Here is a 15,973-nt window from a genome sequence, read left to right on the forward strand (position 1 = left end):
GGATACCGTGTTCAGATACAAAATGCAAAGTACGCGTTAGAGAAGTTTGAACATTTCAAGCAAGCCGTTACAAGTGTAATACCAACAGAGCAGGCACTCTGTAGCAGTGATGCTACTAGCTTTTTTACCTAGAATGAGAGTAAATAAGAACTAGTTTGGAGGGAAAATATTAAAGGGGTCTGTCCCCATGCTAACAAGAACCCTATCCATCAGAAAGTAATACGTAAGAAGGTGAGTGGTTTCCATATCCAAGTATCTTCATTCTTTTACCAGTCTCACTATCTAATGGAAAGCTTGGATCCATTTCAGACTTACGAGTTTGTGGAAGTTACATTCAAAATTGCAGCTAGTAGCTAGGTCTGGTGCACGCAGCAGCACAAAAATTTTATTTTAACAGTAGAAAAACACACAGAGCCATTTCTCTGAGAGAAAAGGTTCAAACTGAAAAGGTTTCTGCGCTCCCTCGAGCACCTTGCCCATGGCCACTCAGTGCAAGTGAGCCTAGCAAGTGAAGTTCTACTAGGAACTTCTTGCCTTTACCTTCTCTCCACTTTCGCCCCCAACATGCTCTTCCCAGGATCACTCACACGAGCAGGTTCCTGAAGAGGTCTGAGGAGGGAGGGCAGCCCACTGCTCGATGGCATGGGCCATAGCCATGGCATGCCATGGCATGCCATAGCCATGGCACTTTAATACAGCTATTAAATATCAGCACATGTGGACAACTTAGTATTTAACTGCTTTTTCACCCATTTATTGGCTTGCCTCTGCTCTGCTTATCTAGCTAGTCAAGCAGCTTTTATTCTGGTGCAGCTATTCAACTAACAAGCCTAATTATTTAAATCCTAATAACATGAATGCCCAGAAAACACTGTGTGTCCTCCCCTGCAAGGCCTATTTCTGATTGGAGCCTTCAGGCATTATCAATGCAAATAAATAAGGATACATGTAATAAAAGGCTGAACTGAATTGCAGTCCTGAACATTTACTTCCATTAATAATTTACTAGCTATCACCAGATGAACTTTCACAGTCTTGCGATCAGCTACAAGCCTACACCTTCCCTTTAAGGCAGCACCCATTCAGCAAAGCCCAGAGTTCTAGAAGTTCAAAAGGTGAAAAGCACTCTGAGCATGAATAAACTTCTAAGTGTATTTTAAAATAATTATTTACATTTATTTCTGCCGACCTTCTGGAGGCATGCATTTGGCTCAAGAGTGGCATTCTTCGAGACACTGGCTGCGTGAGCTCCCGGTGCAAGACCAGACAGACTCTCCATCCTGTTTTAATGCTAGCACATCCATCAGAAAGCAACCTGTGTTGACATATTTAGCCCCAGTCGCCCATATGGTGTAAATCAGTTTTCAGTCCCTGGAATACTAATTCACTGCTTCATACAGGCTCCTATCAACTGCTCGTGTGTTTCTAACCGAAAGGTAGAATTAAAAATTTTAGCAAATGGTTTAAATATTTATCACGTTTTAGAATTAAAACCCAAAATGTCCTATATACATGCATTACTAAGTGCATTATGGCAAATCACACACTGTACTGAAAATTACTCTGGTTTTAAATACCAAGCCCCCCAAATGCTAGCAAAGAAGAAACCAAACAGGCTCACAATCTGTAAATCATCCACTTATGCCTGGGCACTGAGCAGTTCAGTAAACAATTTCCTGTGGAACATGAACTGCCCTACAACCACATTTACAATTAGTGACAGTGTTAGCTTAAAGTGCAAGTAACAAGGGTGAGACAAAGCAGAAGAGTCGCATTGCTTAACTTTAAATAGAGGAATTCATAGGCACATCATACCTATCATTCCAAAGGACCGGGAGGGATCACACTTATTCCCAAAGTTCAGCCACTTCTGGGACAAAATAAAAAAAACCCTGGCACTTGGCAGAATTATTGGGGGTGGACAACAGAACAATATAAGCCAAGAATACCATAGCACACCCCTCTTTGAAAGGGGCTATGGTATCAGTGTACGCAGGGCCTGCGGTAATGCCTTTGTTGAAAGGTCAACAAAACAACATGCAGAGTCATCAATTAAACCTGGACAGATGAAAGGTTGCGTTGATCCAACAAGAAATTTTGCCTGGGAACCCAGGTAATTTAGATATTTTCAAAATGTCTTAGGTCTAGGAAGAAACACCGACTCCACAAAAGTTCAAGTTTTTTTAAAATGAGCCTTCACACCAAAGGTGGCTGCGGGGACTCACAGAAGGGCAGCCTTTCCCATCAAGCAGAAAGGGCCAGTAATCTGTATTTACACCCCTCTGGGCATTCTGAAGGACTCCTAAGAAGCAGCTATTCCAAAAGTTGATCTGAAAGCAACATTTCTTTGGAAAGGTGAGGTTCTAAAAGTTATGAAGAGAGACATATTATTATTTCTGCAGCTGTCCCCAGACAAATGGTTTATTAAACCATGAGAGCAGTCAGAGTGCTCCCTCTAAGTCTAAAAGCAGCTGTGCAGTGGGATGCAGTGGGAAACCTTCAGCTGGTAGTATTTAGAAAGGTCTGAGTGCGACTGTCTCTAGGTGCTTGGAATACAGACTGTGACCAGGGAAGGACAGACAATCCATTACATATGACACTAATCCTTTCAATCTTAAGTAGCCTAGCTGAGCTACGGTTCCCAAAATAACAGCCGTTTTATTTTGTGATCTGCTAGACTTCCATAACGTCTGTCCCTTCCTTTCCTCAGAATACTAGCTTAGCCTAGGCATGGTTTTAGAAGTGCAAACTGTAGTTATAGAGGGGTTAAATTAGCCTGTAATACACTAATCTAAAAGCTTTTTAGTTTTTCTAACCGCCACTTAACATGATTAGCAACAGATGCTCTTACTACACATACAGACAGAGTCCCCTGCTCAGCCAGTCTCAGACCATTACCTCCAGTTTCTGTGCTCTCTCTTTACTGAGAGGCTCCAGCAGAAAGCTCAGGTTATTGTCATCTGCTAGGGAGCGAAGATCAAAGTAGTATTTGGCGTAAACACTGGCAGGAACATTGATATTAAACTGCAGCAGCTCCAAGAAGTGTCTTTCCATCTCGTTCCTAGGAGGCGTAAGGGACAGAAGACAAAGAGAAAAAAGATTGTTTTAGCTGGCTGAAAACACTGAAGAGACCTCAAGCTTGTTTTTAAAACCAGCAACTTTGAAATAGTCATCGAGAGCTCCGCATTATTAGTTTCGAGAGACAGGTCATTCACTAGTGCTCAAAACAAGGTGCAGCTTTTGAGTCCTGGCACCTCCGGCTCGGAGAGAAAGGTAGTGCCCTGTTGTGCAGTCGCTCGGCTGACTGGGGAGGTTCATTCTTCGGAGTTCCATTAGTGCAGCTGTACAATTCATGCACCATTCTCACTCTCGTACGGCCCCACACTATAGTGATCAGATGAAAGGAATGATGTATGCTGTTTATTAGCTCTGAAGAACTTGCAGACATTTTCACCAGGCTGATAACAGGAAGGGTGTTTATTGAAGTAGAGGCGGACTAACAAAAGGAGTAGGCAGATCACCACGGCAACAAATGGATCTATGAAGAGCTGCTGCTATTATCTCACAGAAAAAAGCCTCTTGAAGCAACATGGATTCATCTCCAATAAATAAATAAATAAGCAGCATTAGGTGGGAGAAGGAATTTTCTCCTCAATAGCATTAGGCGGGATAACAAAGTACTGTGTCAAAGGGCACTGTCCAGTTTTTACTCACTCGCCTATTTTCACTGGGCAAAATATCTAGACAAAAGTGGGGAGAGCGCCATGACATGAAAAGGGCTGCTTCAGCTACTGTACCGTGGTCAGCTAAATCAGAGGTGTTCTACAGAGGAAAAACAATGTTTTACAAATTAACCTAAAGGGAACGGGTGGTACCCAAACCAAGCAATTCAGTTCAACACTAACTCACAGCAGCCGTTCCTACTGGTAGCAGACCTGTCTCTATAGAATTTTGCAGCTGTATAGGCCAACTGCAAACACACCAGAAGATAAATTACACAAATTCAGTGCCAAGGCTGTTCTCGCTTTTTGGGAGCTTTTAAAATGGATGCTTTACCTATCAGAGCGGGGGAAATAAATCAAGGAATCATCCAGGTTGTGGCCTGTATTGGATGGCGGGTCTCAATAGAAATAGCAGCTTTGTACTTGTTTCTAGCAGGGTGGACTTGAGTACCATTGAACCTAGTGCCAAAATTAATTTCCTGTTCATATGGTCATAAGCCTATAGAAATGTAAATCAGATAATGTTTTGATGATCAGCTGATCAGAGCTTGATTTACCCCGTGAATAAATGCTCTTCACTGCCCCTTTTGTACTCACTACACTAATACATTTTAATTGCGTAAAAATACAATTCTTCATTGGATTAACAAGTCTATTAACAGTGGTTTAAAACCTGGGAAAGGATAATGCCCATGCGTTTTCCGTGCCTTATTTACAAATATATGTAGCCAAAAGAATGGACAGCGTGTGTCCCCTTACAAGCAATCATAGCAAGATTAGCAGCTGCACAGTTAATTTTTCAGTGATTATGGATTCAGTCTCATCAAAGCAAGCAAGTTTTGACAAAGGATGACTTCTAAATATCAATTTAATTTCCTTTGATTTTTTTGCCATTAGAAATAAGTAAAACAAAACACCCCTCCTCCAAAAAAAAAAAAAAAAAAAAAAGAAAACCTCCTTTCAGTAAAACACCCACCTTTGGTTTGGTCAGAGGAGAAAAGGCTTGTGATAGAAACAGTAAGATGAACGCTTTACCTACATTGAGTAGGAACAGGCTAAGGCAAATGAACTCATCTGCCAGTTGTGAGGCCTGGGTCATGGACCCTTTACCTAACTTTAACCCACCAGCAGTTTCTTTGAGAGCCACACAGCTCACACTGCTAACAGAGTCACGAGGTGGGGCTGCCAAACAAGTGTTTTTAAGCAGTAAGGAGAGTGTACTTGGTGGGGATGAGGTGCGCCTACGCTGCTTTCAGAAGAGGTGCCTGGCTTGTACACAGACGCGCGCACACACAGGTTTGCAAATTGGGTGGACTAAAACAGATATAAACTGTTTTGCCAGTTCCAGAGTGGTGTGACTCCCATGCTTGGCTTGCAGTGGCTCAACAAGAGTATGCATCAGGTTAGTGAGATCATTCTAGGTATGTAGAGCCAAGAGGAAGACTCACAGAAAGTTCAAAAACAAAACTTGCCACCAGTCCTCGTAGATAGTACTGCACAGGAATGGCCCACCCAGGGAGCAGTACCGGCGAGAGTCCTGCCAAGCGATCTTCAGCTGGGGAGCTGTTGGCGCTTTGGGTGGGTTTTTTGGCAGCATCACCAGCCATCTCCAACATCAGAATGCAACCGTGCCTGAAATCCTTTGCCAATTGTTTTCTCTCAGTAATGCTTGTATTCAGAATACCTAATACTTATCATCAAGTGACTAGTTTAAAAAATATTGGAATGGCTAAAGCTGACAATTAATTATAGTACCAACTATTAATTGAAAGTAGACTTATAAACTTTAAACTCAATTTTGCTGAGTATTTTAAGCAGTTTTTGAAGGTCCTGATCGTGGTGATGTTATCCAACCCAGGAACAGTGAAGTCTGCCAAGCTGCAGAGTGCAGGGCCTGGGATGGACACCCCTGGGCCACTGTCAGAAAGGTGTTGTACAGTTTCTGCCCCTACCTAAATTCAAAGGTCTAAGTAATTTCAAATGAGATGGGATTACAAAAATCCCATCTTCAAATTGGGGGAAAAAATAAGCCTAAGTTCAGTCGATTTTCCCTACCACCATCACTGCTTTGAAAATGTTAGTACTGACAATTTCAGGAGACCCAGCATCAGCAATAGAGAATAAACATCCTGCTTGTTACAGATATTTTCAGTGCTATCAATTTGATTTGTCCCAAATAGGGCCAGAAGAAGAGACATCAAAAAGAGCAAGATGTATACTCCAGCACTCCTAGCATCGCTGACCCCACTTCAGCCATCTCAGAGTTATTTGCAGCAACGCTTCAAGTATGTTCCTCGGATAGATGAGCACTCTGAGCCAGGTTGAGTGAAGATGTACATTGTATAAAATCACTAATTACGCGTTCCTGAAAGCATGGCTGGCACAGCCCTGCATTTGGAGACAAAGACCTCCCAGGCAAGGGGTATGTATAAAACAAGGGACTATGTTTGCTGTTGCTGTTTGCGATGTGAAATAACTTGAATAACAAAAACTGTTTTGGTGCAGATCGCTCTCCCATTTTTAGAAATGCTGCCCCCCAGCTAAAAGGAAGAAAACTGGATATTCCTCCCCCTAAAGAGTCCCAGATAAATAATTACTTACTGTATTTTAAACATTAGCTTTAGGCTGAATCCAGGGAAGAGAGCTTGGGGCAAGAACAGACTCTCTCCCAGAGGCAGCCTCCCAGTGATGTGTGCAAACCTCTACCACTTCAGTCTGCTCCTGTACTGTTACTACACAGGCTTGGACGCGTGCTCAATTACAGCACAGCAGTGTGATAAAAGTCAAACACACATAAAACATGTCATCAAGTTTATTAAGGCCAGAAAGCCTAATATTAAGCTAGCCTTCTAACATTTCTACCACCGTGATAAGGGAAATAGAGGAACAAGCTGGCAAGTAGAATTAAAACAATAATGTTGACATCTCAAAGCTCTCAGAGAGAGAACTTTGCAAGAAGGAATTTAACAGAAAATCTAATGGGCCAAATCCACTCCACATAAACACGCCTCCAGCCCATAGTATGAGCCTGGAGCCACAAGGATGAACATCCTCTGAAACTACAGAAATTGTAGGGCTTAAAGCTGAGTGCACCAAGAAAAGAGAGCAGCTTCAAAATTTCCAAAAAACTGAAATCTACAGCTGAGACAAGAACATACACAAGCAACAGCCTTACATAAACAAGCAGTAGTAAGACAGGATTTTGTTCTCAGCACTGTAGGCAAGCCTGAACTCACACAAAGAGGGTGAGCTGTAGCAGTAGCTGGATGTAACACATGCAAGCACAGATACCAACACAAATGACACCTGTCTGCCAGCAGCAACGGCTAGGAATTCAGACCCTCAGATATTTACGCCTGAGCTGGATACAAGAGCAGACACTTAAGTCACAAGTTATGGCTTACCTTGCAATTTTTCAAATTCTAAAACAGAAAAGGCAGGGAACAAATTTAGTTCACTTTTTTTTCCCTTCCCGAAAAGACTTTTGGTAAGACTATAAATTGGGCACTTTAGAGTTACACCAATGCCAAAAATTAGTGGCAACAAGCAGCCAGTCCCATGGGTCATCACTGGGGGAAAGAAGGTAAAGAAAACTAACTTTGAAGTTACTCACCCAAGTCATGAGAAATATTAATACATATTTGTCTCAAAGTAGGGTTATCCAGAGTTTCCTAGGTTAAAAAAGGGAATGAGGCCAGACACCAGAGATACATCATGTACATATATCATAGCACCAGAGACACGCATTTTTTCAGTATGATCACAAAAACTGCCATTAAAAAAAACAAAAAACAAACCACCACTGCAGATTAGCCAAACCTTGCAACTTACATGTCCTCAACAGTTATGTCCTTCAATATTTGGCAATAATCCACATTCCACACAGCCTGATCATCCCAGACTTTAGAAGCCAGCAGAATAGCTCCTAGGACTATCCTCTTCCAGTTACTAGGGCATATGTCAATCTCTGCATAGGTTAAAAGCCTTTCCAAATAAACCTATAAAAAGAAGAAAAAAAACAAAACAGTTTTATTTGTGTATTTAAGACCTGGAGCTGAGTTCTGAGCAGCAAGCATGCCAGTCCGATACGACTATTTTATCCCATTACCGTGTGTCAAAATAAGTATTAGTAATTACTACTTACACTTTAGAATCCAAACTTTCAGGAGTTGCAGGTTCCATTTTTTAGTACAACACAAGAACTGGACCACCAAGGTATACAATAAAGATACTGAAGAATCAGTTCTGAGCAACGAGCGCTGCTGTTTCAGCGAGACACTGCTAGAGTTCTTTCCATCACAGAGTCACACAGTCACCGACAGCATCTCATTAGGGCCTATCTGGGATAGTAAATCACTCAGCATCACGCTCGCCTTTCATCGCCGCTAAGGTTCAGCACTTGTAGCTTAACAGGAAGTGCTAAAACCTGCATTGTGATCTGTAGTCGCAGGACGAAGATGCATTAACTGCTACCTTTCCACAATGAAAGGCATTGCAGTGCTATTTCTGCTTCACCGTGTAAAGAACAGACTTCAATCCTTCACCTACAACAATGTCATCCTCTGCTTTCATCTACATCACCAACTGCTTAGATAGTGAAAGATACCCAAGTCCAAAGATATGTCCTGGTCTTTTACTCATTCCACCCACATAATCTCAAATCAGCCCAAAGACGTTGAATCAGTCCCCTCCTTAAAAGTTTTTTGCCATTTCACACTCCTATAATGATCCACAAACCAAGTAATTTACACTTTCAAATTTGAATATAGATTGTTTTTAATGTTCTGTTCCCTAAACTAAGTCCGAGGTCCTAATGAAACCTCAGAGAAACTAGTGGGTGCAGGAAGCTGTTGTACAGGTCTAAGGGCAGGATCAATCTTTATTACTAGGGTCTCCCCACACTGTCTTCCCATCCTTTGCTTTGCCCTCAAGTGGACTAAAGGTATTCCTATAATAACAGAGCCACCTAGTGGTAAAATCCACTTTAAAAACTAACTCTATTTCTATTTTTTGTAAATACTTCAGCTGGCTCGATTGCCCGGGGTTAGCTATCATCTTGTTCTGTCAAAACTGCTTGCATGTCTTTGGAAAAGCAAAGACCTCAAACTACTTTCAGAGTTTCAATAGCTCTAACTATCTGGTCTTATTAATTACTTATTTCCTTATTAAAGAGAGTCCTTCAAGTTGAGTTTGCTTAATTAATTGCCACATTGTCTTTTGGTGACAGTTCTCTTCTGTTCTTCTTTCAGACTTTTTTTCAGAAAGAAGCCACAATGAAGACCGAAGTCTAGTATGCAACAAAGTGCAGTTTAAGAGATTGTCTAATGCAGCAATTATATGGCTTGTGTGTTTTTCTTTTCCTTCATATACATATATGTATAGGCATGCATATATGTGTGTGTGTATAAATAATCAGTATCATCATCAATTTTTTATATCCATCTTGCTTTCTGAAATCAAACAACAAACTGGAATGAGATTATCTTCTTACTATTGTTCTTAAGTTCCAAGTACCCCCATGTCACCTGGGGAAAAAAGTTGTAGCCTCTTTTGTTTAATAAAGAAAAAGTTTGATAGAAAGATGGCCATGATTGAAGGACATAATAATGAGAAAGTTAATCTCCTGGAGTTCCTACAGTATCGATCCTTGACCCCTTAGACGGTGTTACTTGCACTGTTCTGGTTAATATGAATTCAAGACTCCCACTTTCCCCTCCACACAACTAAAATAAAAGATGTCTTTGTGTCTGATCTTATTATACCCTACTGTTTACGGTGTCCCGCTGTTCTGCCTTTCTCAAGCTTCTTCAGAGAGTTATGTATTATGGAAGAAAATGTTTGACTGGACAAATAATTAAGCACTACATATTCATATATAGAAAAGGTAAGTTCCTTTTTAGTTAACCACTTCTGTGACTACTTAGAAGTCTTCTTTAATGAACTCTCTTGTACAATGTCTTCATTATTAACAAGGTTTCACGAGATACTGTAACTGTTTAAATGTCAGTTCAGCCCAGTTCACCCATTGAGGGGAGAAAAAAAAAAGTGTCTTCCAAAAACTCAAGTATCAGTAATCAGGCATCTCTTACCAGTGTCACTATTGCACATTCAGCTGTCAGCTGTGCAGCACTGAAAAGCGTCCGAACAAACCGGTAGATGTGCTTGTGATCAGGGTCATGCTTGTAGTAGTCATCTGGAACTTCTTCCCGCTGAAAGAAAAAGTTCTCTGAATTACTGAAAATCTGTCTTACTTAATACTGACTTTAAAGAACAGCCACACATGGTTGTTTCTTCTCATCAAGCAGAAGTGTATACAACCCTTCCCTGTCACAGAGACAGAACAAAATCATGTCCTGAGAGCAGCAAGCAGCCTTGCAATATTATGAATATTCCAAACAAAACACAATAGCTTTAGCTCATATCTTTGTTTTGAACACTTTTTTGATCTGTAAGGCTAACAGGAAAGAGCATGAACTACCATCATTATTACAGGTGCAACTATTGTCCATGGAACATTTCACAGACTGAAAGAGATTTTTTTAAAAAAAAAAAAAAAAAAAAAAAAAGGTTTCTCCCTGCAAGAAAAATCACAGAATCACAGATATAGACACATCAGGGAAGCACTGGCTCTGCAAAAGGCAAAATTAAGAGACTTCACAAGATTCCCCAGCTGAGGAAGAGCTGAAGAACAGATGTCAATAATTCTGTCACAGGTAGAACTGGAAGGTAACTTACGCTGTCTTCATAGGACTCGTTCTTGAGAGATTCCAGAAAGACAATAAAGCTAATGAACAGCTAGATTTAACTTTGACACTACGCTAAACTGTTTCTAAATACAGGGGAGAAGAAAAGCTTAGAAATAAAGTGTCTGTAAAAGCAATCCTAAAATAAGTGTTTGAGAATTCTGACCCTGTCCCCCCAGACATTCTGATATTCAGCGCTCTTCCTGGAGGGGTGACGCTTCAAAAGCTCCAGCTTTACACACAGTTTCTGCAAGACCGATACTGAATAGGTTTCTATCTACAGTCCAAGTTAGACCTATAGTACGGTAAAGATACCAGATGAGAACAGCACAGCTGCTTGGCATTAAACAAGTAGTCATAAGGTAAGCAAAGCAGCAAGCATTTTCGTGTGATTTTGCAGTTTAAAATAGCCAGATAACAGTGTCAAGTAAAATGAAGAGGTAAGTTAACTCTGTACTCTCCACACAGCCTTCTAATAGACCACTAACCCATGGAGGTTACCTCTTGAAGGTGGGCCTGCAGCTTTAGGAATAACATGAGCAGATCCCCCTTGCATAATTCCTGCGCTACGAGCAGTACAAAAGCACATCTGGAAGTACATTTTTGCTGACTGAGGAGGAAAGGACGGAGGCTGGTATTTGTGACGAAGCCCTGTGATGCTGGGAACTTGAAGTTTGTTACTTCTGCTGTTAGGGTCAGCAGAGCCTGGATTTGGACACCTTGTGACTGAATCTTTAGAGGACAAGGTGTTCAGAGATTTCTTCCAGCTAATTAACCTTTTTAAAGGAACTGTAGGTACCCAGGCAAAACCCCATTGCTATAGAAACTAACAAGCCATTTGTATCTTTCCCCTTAGAAGTATGACATACAGCTATTACGGTATTTCTGTCTGTATACTGCAGTAAGATAAAAGAGACCCATAAGTGTTCCCTAAAGGACACAATGATTTTCCTCTATTCGTACTCATTAAACAGGAGGTAGGCTATACAAAAGATCAAAAGATGTCAGGTTGCTAAATAAAGAAAACAAATTGTCTGATGAAGTGGAGTTCATCTTACATAAATAATTTTCAATGTGAAACAACAGATTCAGGCAGTTAAAAACAGTTTTGGACCAGACTTTTCTCTTGAAGTGCCACAGTCCATACAAGAAATCTTCTATATAGCTCTTCTCCTGAAATTCATTATTTTTATTGAGTAAAGGGTTGTATTTATTCAAGTGTACAATTCCTAGCACAATGGGTCATATTTAGGGATGAAACTAACCAACTTAAAATATTTAATTTTTTATTAAAAACTGTTTATTAATGAGCCAAATCTGTGAGGCAGATTAAGCTGCATTCACTCGGCTAAGTCCCAGAGCAAACTGAATTTTTAAAGCCACTAGAGCTTTGCTAAATCAATTTCAAATGAAAAACAAAGAAAGTGGTTCTGTAGGACAGTTATTAAGCTAGTAGTGCTCAAACTGGACATAAAAAGCACACACTCCACTCTTGAGCTTGCCTAGGAGGTTTTGCATCTTAAAGATTGTCTAAAAAGGTGCACCAGGACCAATCACATGAAAATCACATGCCAAATGCTCCTAGCTGTTACTGCAAGCAGCATTAAGCATATTTGCTTTATAATTTTGCCTTTCAGGTTTTTTAAAGACTAAACTCACTGTCTCCTACTTTGTGTGATGCTTCATGTATTGTGTTCTCCTGTTTGCTGTCATTTAAAATGTTAGGTACATGTCTACTAACCATGTCTTCCTAAATAAATAGGAAAGATTAATTATAGTAGTGTTAAAGAGGGGAAGAAAGGAGTCAGACAAGAAAGTCTGGATACAAAATATGCAAGAATCAGCATGTGCTTGCTTTCTGTTTTTATTCAAAGCATCGAAAACCAAACATACTTTGCAACATTTAGAAAGACTGGGATCTGCTCATCATCTAGCTGATATCAGAGGTCCAGAGGACACTGTCTGCACTGTATTTTACATATAAAGATACAATTTAAGATAAATTTTTTTGTGACCTGGTGCTAAGGCATTTTTATGACTTATACAGTACAAATCAAGATGTTAAAAAATATATATATTGATACATATCCAGAGGATCAAAAAGTTACACTTACTGTGAGAGGATGAGATTTTTCATCAAAAATATCCAATGATCTGTCAGAATCTCTACAAAATAAAAATCTCTGTTTTAGCAACAAGAGTTAATTGGTAATGCTATGCTCCACTAAAAAAAAGTATTATTCATTAAAGAGGATAAAGGGACATATTTTATAGTTCAGCTTTTCCTAGGATATGGTATGAAGTTATACTGTATTTTTGCAAAGCATTTAACGATGAGATCTTACAACTGAATATTTAAGAAGCTAAACAATGAATAGCTATCCATGTTCTCATATCATGCTTAGTACAGTTCTCCCTTAAAATGTGAAACTGTCTCATTAACAGCATTTATTTCAAAAAGGCAGCTGTAGTTTTGAAGCATATGCTGTAAGTAGCTATAGTAGCAAGGGTTATTTGTACATGGGACAGTGTTCCTTCACCCATCAAAACTAATCTGTACCTCTGTATTCAGGAAAAGCTAAACAAAGTTCAAAGGCTGATTTGTGATTTGTGTGATGAGTGTATTCTTCTCCCTCTGTTTTGATTTTTTATGCTTCGTTCTCGATGAAGCATGTGCCATTGGATGGGTGTATTACTGACCTTTCCGTATCAGCTAAAGAGGGGGTACAAAGAGGAAGCAGATACAGCATGAAATATCAGATTTTTCAACTCCTTTAAGTTATACTAGCTGTTACTGAAGTGACCAAGACCATATCCCTGGCTCAAAAAGAAAGTTGCTATATTTCAGCAAAAAAAAATTGTTCACTCACCTGTTCTTTATATGGTAGAATATTGCTAATGTTACACTAAAAAAGAGAAAGAAAAAAAGAAAAGACTTAACAAAGCACATTCTGTGCACACTATTCCACTGCAAAAGCAGTTGTTCAGGGCAAAATGTTCAGAACCCATTATGTATTGGCTTCCTCTCACATTCTTGAGTACTCTGTGTCTCATTTCTAATGTTTACCTGCCTGAACAGAAATTGGCCAAATCAAATTTTCTAGCCAAACTACTTCTATATTCATTGTACAGATATTTGTGCCACAAAATAAATATTATACTGCATTTTAAACACACTCCTTCATTGCCTGATTAGGTAACATTTACTGAAAATGTGGACTATTTGCAACTAAAACATAATAAAAGTTTTACTTGATGTTACATATACTATTGTAGAGATTCTGCTGATGTTTTAACTCTATCTCTGGCTGTCTAATTTAGGACCTGCCTAAAAAAAGATAATAATAAAGATGATGATATGCCAGCATAATCCAAGAAGGGGACAAGAACAGATGTCAGTTTCTGCTGAGTCAAGTAAGGCAATGGATTTCACATTGACACTCATCCACTGTGGCCAAATTTCAGATGCTTTATTGGCAGTGGCAACAGGAACGCTGCCGTCACAGGCAAGCTCTGATCTGTTGCCAGCTGTACAGCACTTCAAAATGGCACAAGCACCATCTCTTAGGTTTTCTTCTCTAGAAAAGGAGTGACATGCTAGATACCTCTGTTTGAAACCAAATTTGAAAGCAACAAATCAACTTAGACATTTCAAACTCTACTAAGTGTTAAAACAGTAAAGCCTTCTGGGCCTGAAGCTACTCTGCCTTACTTTCCCTTCAAGCACAGTAAAACTCTCTTCTCAGTTCTTGGCTGGTATCATCTATGCACAAAGAGCTGTCTCTGTGGTGCCCAGAGCAATAGGTCAAACAGCCATTTCCACTGGAGAACCAAGAAGAGTAGTTATCAAACTCACCTACCTAAAATAACAAATATACAAAGAAAAAGTAGAAAGGCTAGAACTAAAACCAAAGCCAGCAACATACTGTTATCCACAACTAGAGGGCAGACTAATACCACTGGCAAGTAGCAAACACTGTCCTACAAACTTTTCCTGCAACTCCATACAAAATCCATTTCAAGTTTTCCCAGATCGAGAGTTTCTGGATTTGGCTTTCAGTGTGAAGACTTTGAGCTCCCCACCCCAACACACACTTTTAAAGCCAAAATGCTGACACGCTTCTGCACTGCCTTAGATTCTCAAGTGCACAATGATAACTACTTTGAAATACAACACTACATTAGCTCTGTAACTGAAAAAAAAAAGCTCACTTCAGCAGTCGTAATTAACTGTACCTCTCCACCCCCTTCCATGACCAACCTGAACAAGCAGTGCTGTGCTCCTCTCATTCAAGTGTGCGACTGGCTTTGGAACAGACAAGACCACCACAAAATCCCAAATAAACCTTGCAGTGCTATTCAGCCCCTTGTTGATGACAAATGGTTCTTACCACTTTATTGTGCTTCTAAGGTTAGGTTGACTGACGGTGCTGTCATCTATAAATATTGTTGAGCATGAGCTGTATTTTTTCGTAAGCTGCCCAGGAGAAACCTTAGGGAGAAAAAAAAAAGAACAGAAATATATTCAAGAAGAGGGATTCTGTGAGCTTTGGTTCACCACATTGAATACTGGCTTTACACCTGAAGTAGCTACTGCAGAGCAGGTCTTTGTAGATGATTGCTCCTGCTATGCAAGCTGCCCTATAGCCATCAAGTTCCTGAGGATACCCTTTGTGCAAGATCGGTTTATAAATCATCCCTTGTAATATACAACATGACGTTTTTAGAGAAGTAATTTTCAGCAGAAATAGCTGCAGCTAAAGCAGTAGGTCCTCCAATTTTCTTAGTGCTCCATTCCATTCATGCCAGTTCAGGTCTCAGTCTTCTCTCTCTGTGATGTACTTTATTAGATTTCCCTGTGACTCCATAATCATCATCTCCATTCTTTTATATCCTATACCTTTACATTTTCTGGTTATCCAGAATTGCTCCCTGTAAAGACAGTTTCGCATTTAGGGTTTTGTCTTGTTATATTTTAGAAAAAAAAAAAAAAGAAACCTCTTCCTGACATTGCTCACTTCACTCATGTCTTGTTTAACATTGGAATCGGGAAATAAAGTACTACTATTACCCTTACTTTTACTATTCACAGCTAGCAATATGTTCCATCATCTATCCTAATCCTGTAGATTTTGTACTGTAAGAAATCTTCCTATATAACAGTAAGTCAGGCTTCCCTGAGCATTTTTAGAGAATGCCTTGCACTAGAGCTAGGACATCATAATTGAGGGAGGAGTTTTAATCAAGCTATTAAAGATTCATTAGTTTTTGCCAGAATCTTTTTAAATGCCTTGTCTAAAAACTTGAAAGTCTTCCATATGAAAATGTTGGCATCCTTCACAACTCAATGGCTGCCTGGGAACATCTCCCATTCCAGCTGAAGTTTGCCAGCAAAAACAATCCAATCACACTTCACCTTGGTGCTGGCAGACTAAAGCTGGAACTGTAACTGAAAAAGAAAGAAAACAAAAGAAAAAAAAAAGAACCACCCCCCATAATCATACTAAA

The 15,973-nt window shown here is 39.8% G+C and overlaps 1 protein-coding gene across 2 annotated transcripts in view; it reads right to left on the bottom strand.

Annotated features, from left to right (window-relative positions):
* Window positions 1-15,973, bottom strand: part of CCNYL1 (cyclin Y like 1) — a 34,942-nt gene that overhangs the window by 1,772 nt on the left and 17,197 nt on the right. The window contains exons 4-10 of one of the 2 annotated variants that reach the window (XM_087730926.1): window positions 14,857-14,957; window positions 13,336-13,371; window positions 12,580-12,631; window positions 9,812-9,931; window positions 7,554-7,720; window positions 2,899-3,061; window positions 5-1,315 (exon numbers count right to left, since the gene is read on the bottom strand). In XM_087730926.1, coding sequence (XP_087587052.1) covers window positions 1,304-1,315; window positions 2,899-3,061; window positions 7,554-7,720; window positions 9,812-9,931; window positions 12,580-12,631; window positions 13,336-13,371; window positions 14,857-14,957 — 651 coding nt within the window. In that variant the 3' untranslated portion in view covers window positions 5-1,303. Of the gene's footprint in view, window positions 1-4; window positions 1,316-2,898; window positions 3,062-7,553; window positions 7,721-9,811; window positions 9,932-12,579; window positions 12,632-13,335; window positions 13,372-14,856; window positions 14,958-15,973 lie in introns of those variants that run through there. The other variant, XM_087730925.1, reaches the window with a different exon arrangement.

The sequence above is a fragment of the Nipponia nippon genome, unplaced genomic scaffold (assembly GCF_047370975.1).
Source record: "Nipponia nippon isolate SJK-2023a ecotype South Korea unplaced genomic scaffold, ASM4737097v1 scaffold_5, whole genome shotgun sequence".
NCBI classification, from domain to species: domain Eukaryota; kingdom Metazoa; phylum Chordata; class Aves; order Pelecaniformes; family Threskiornithidae; genus Nipponia; species Nipponia nippon.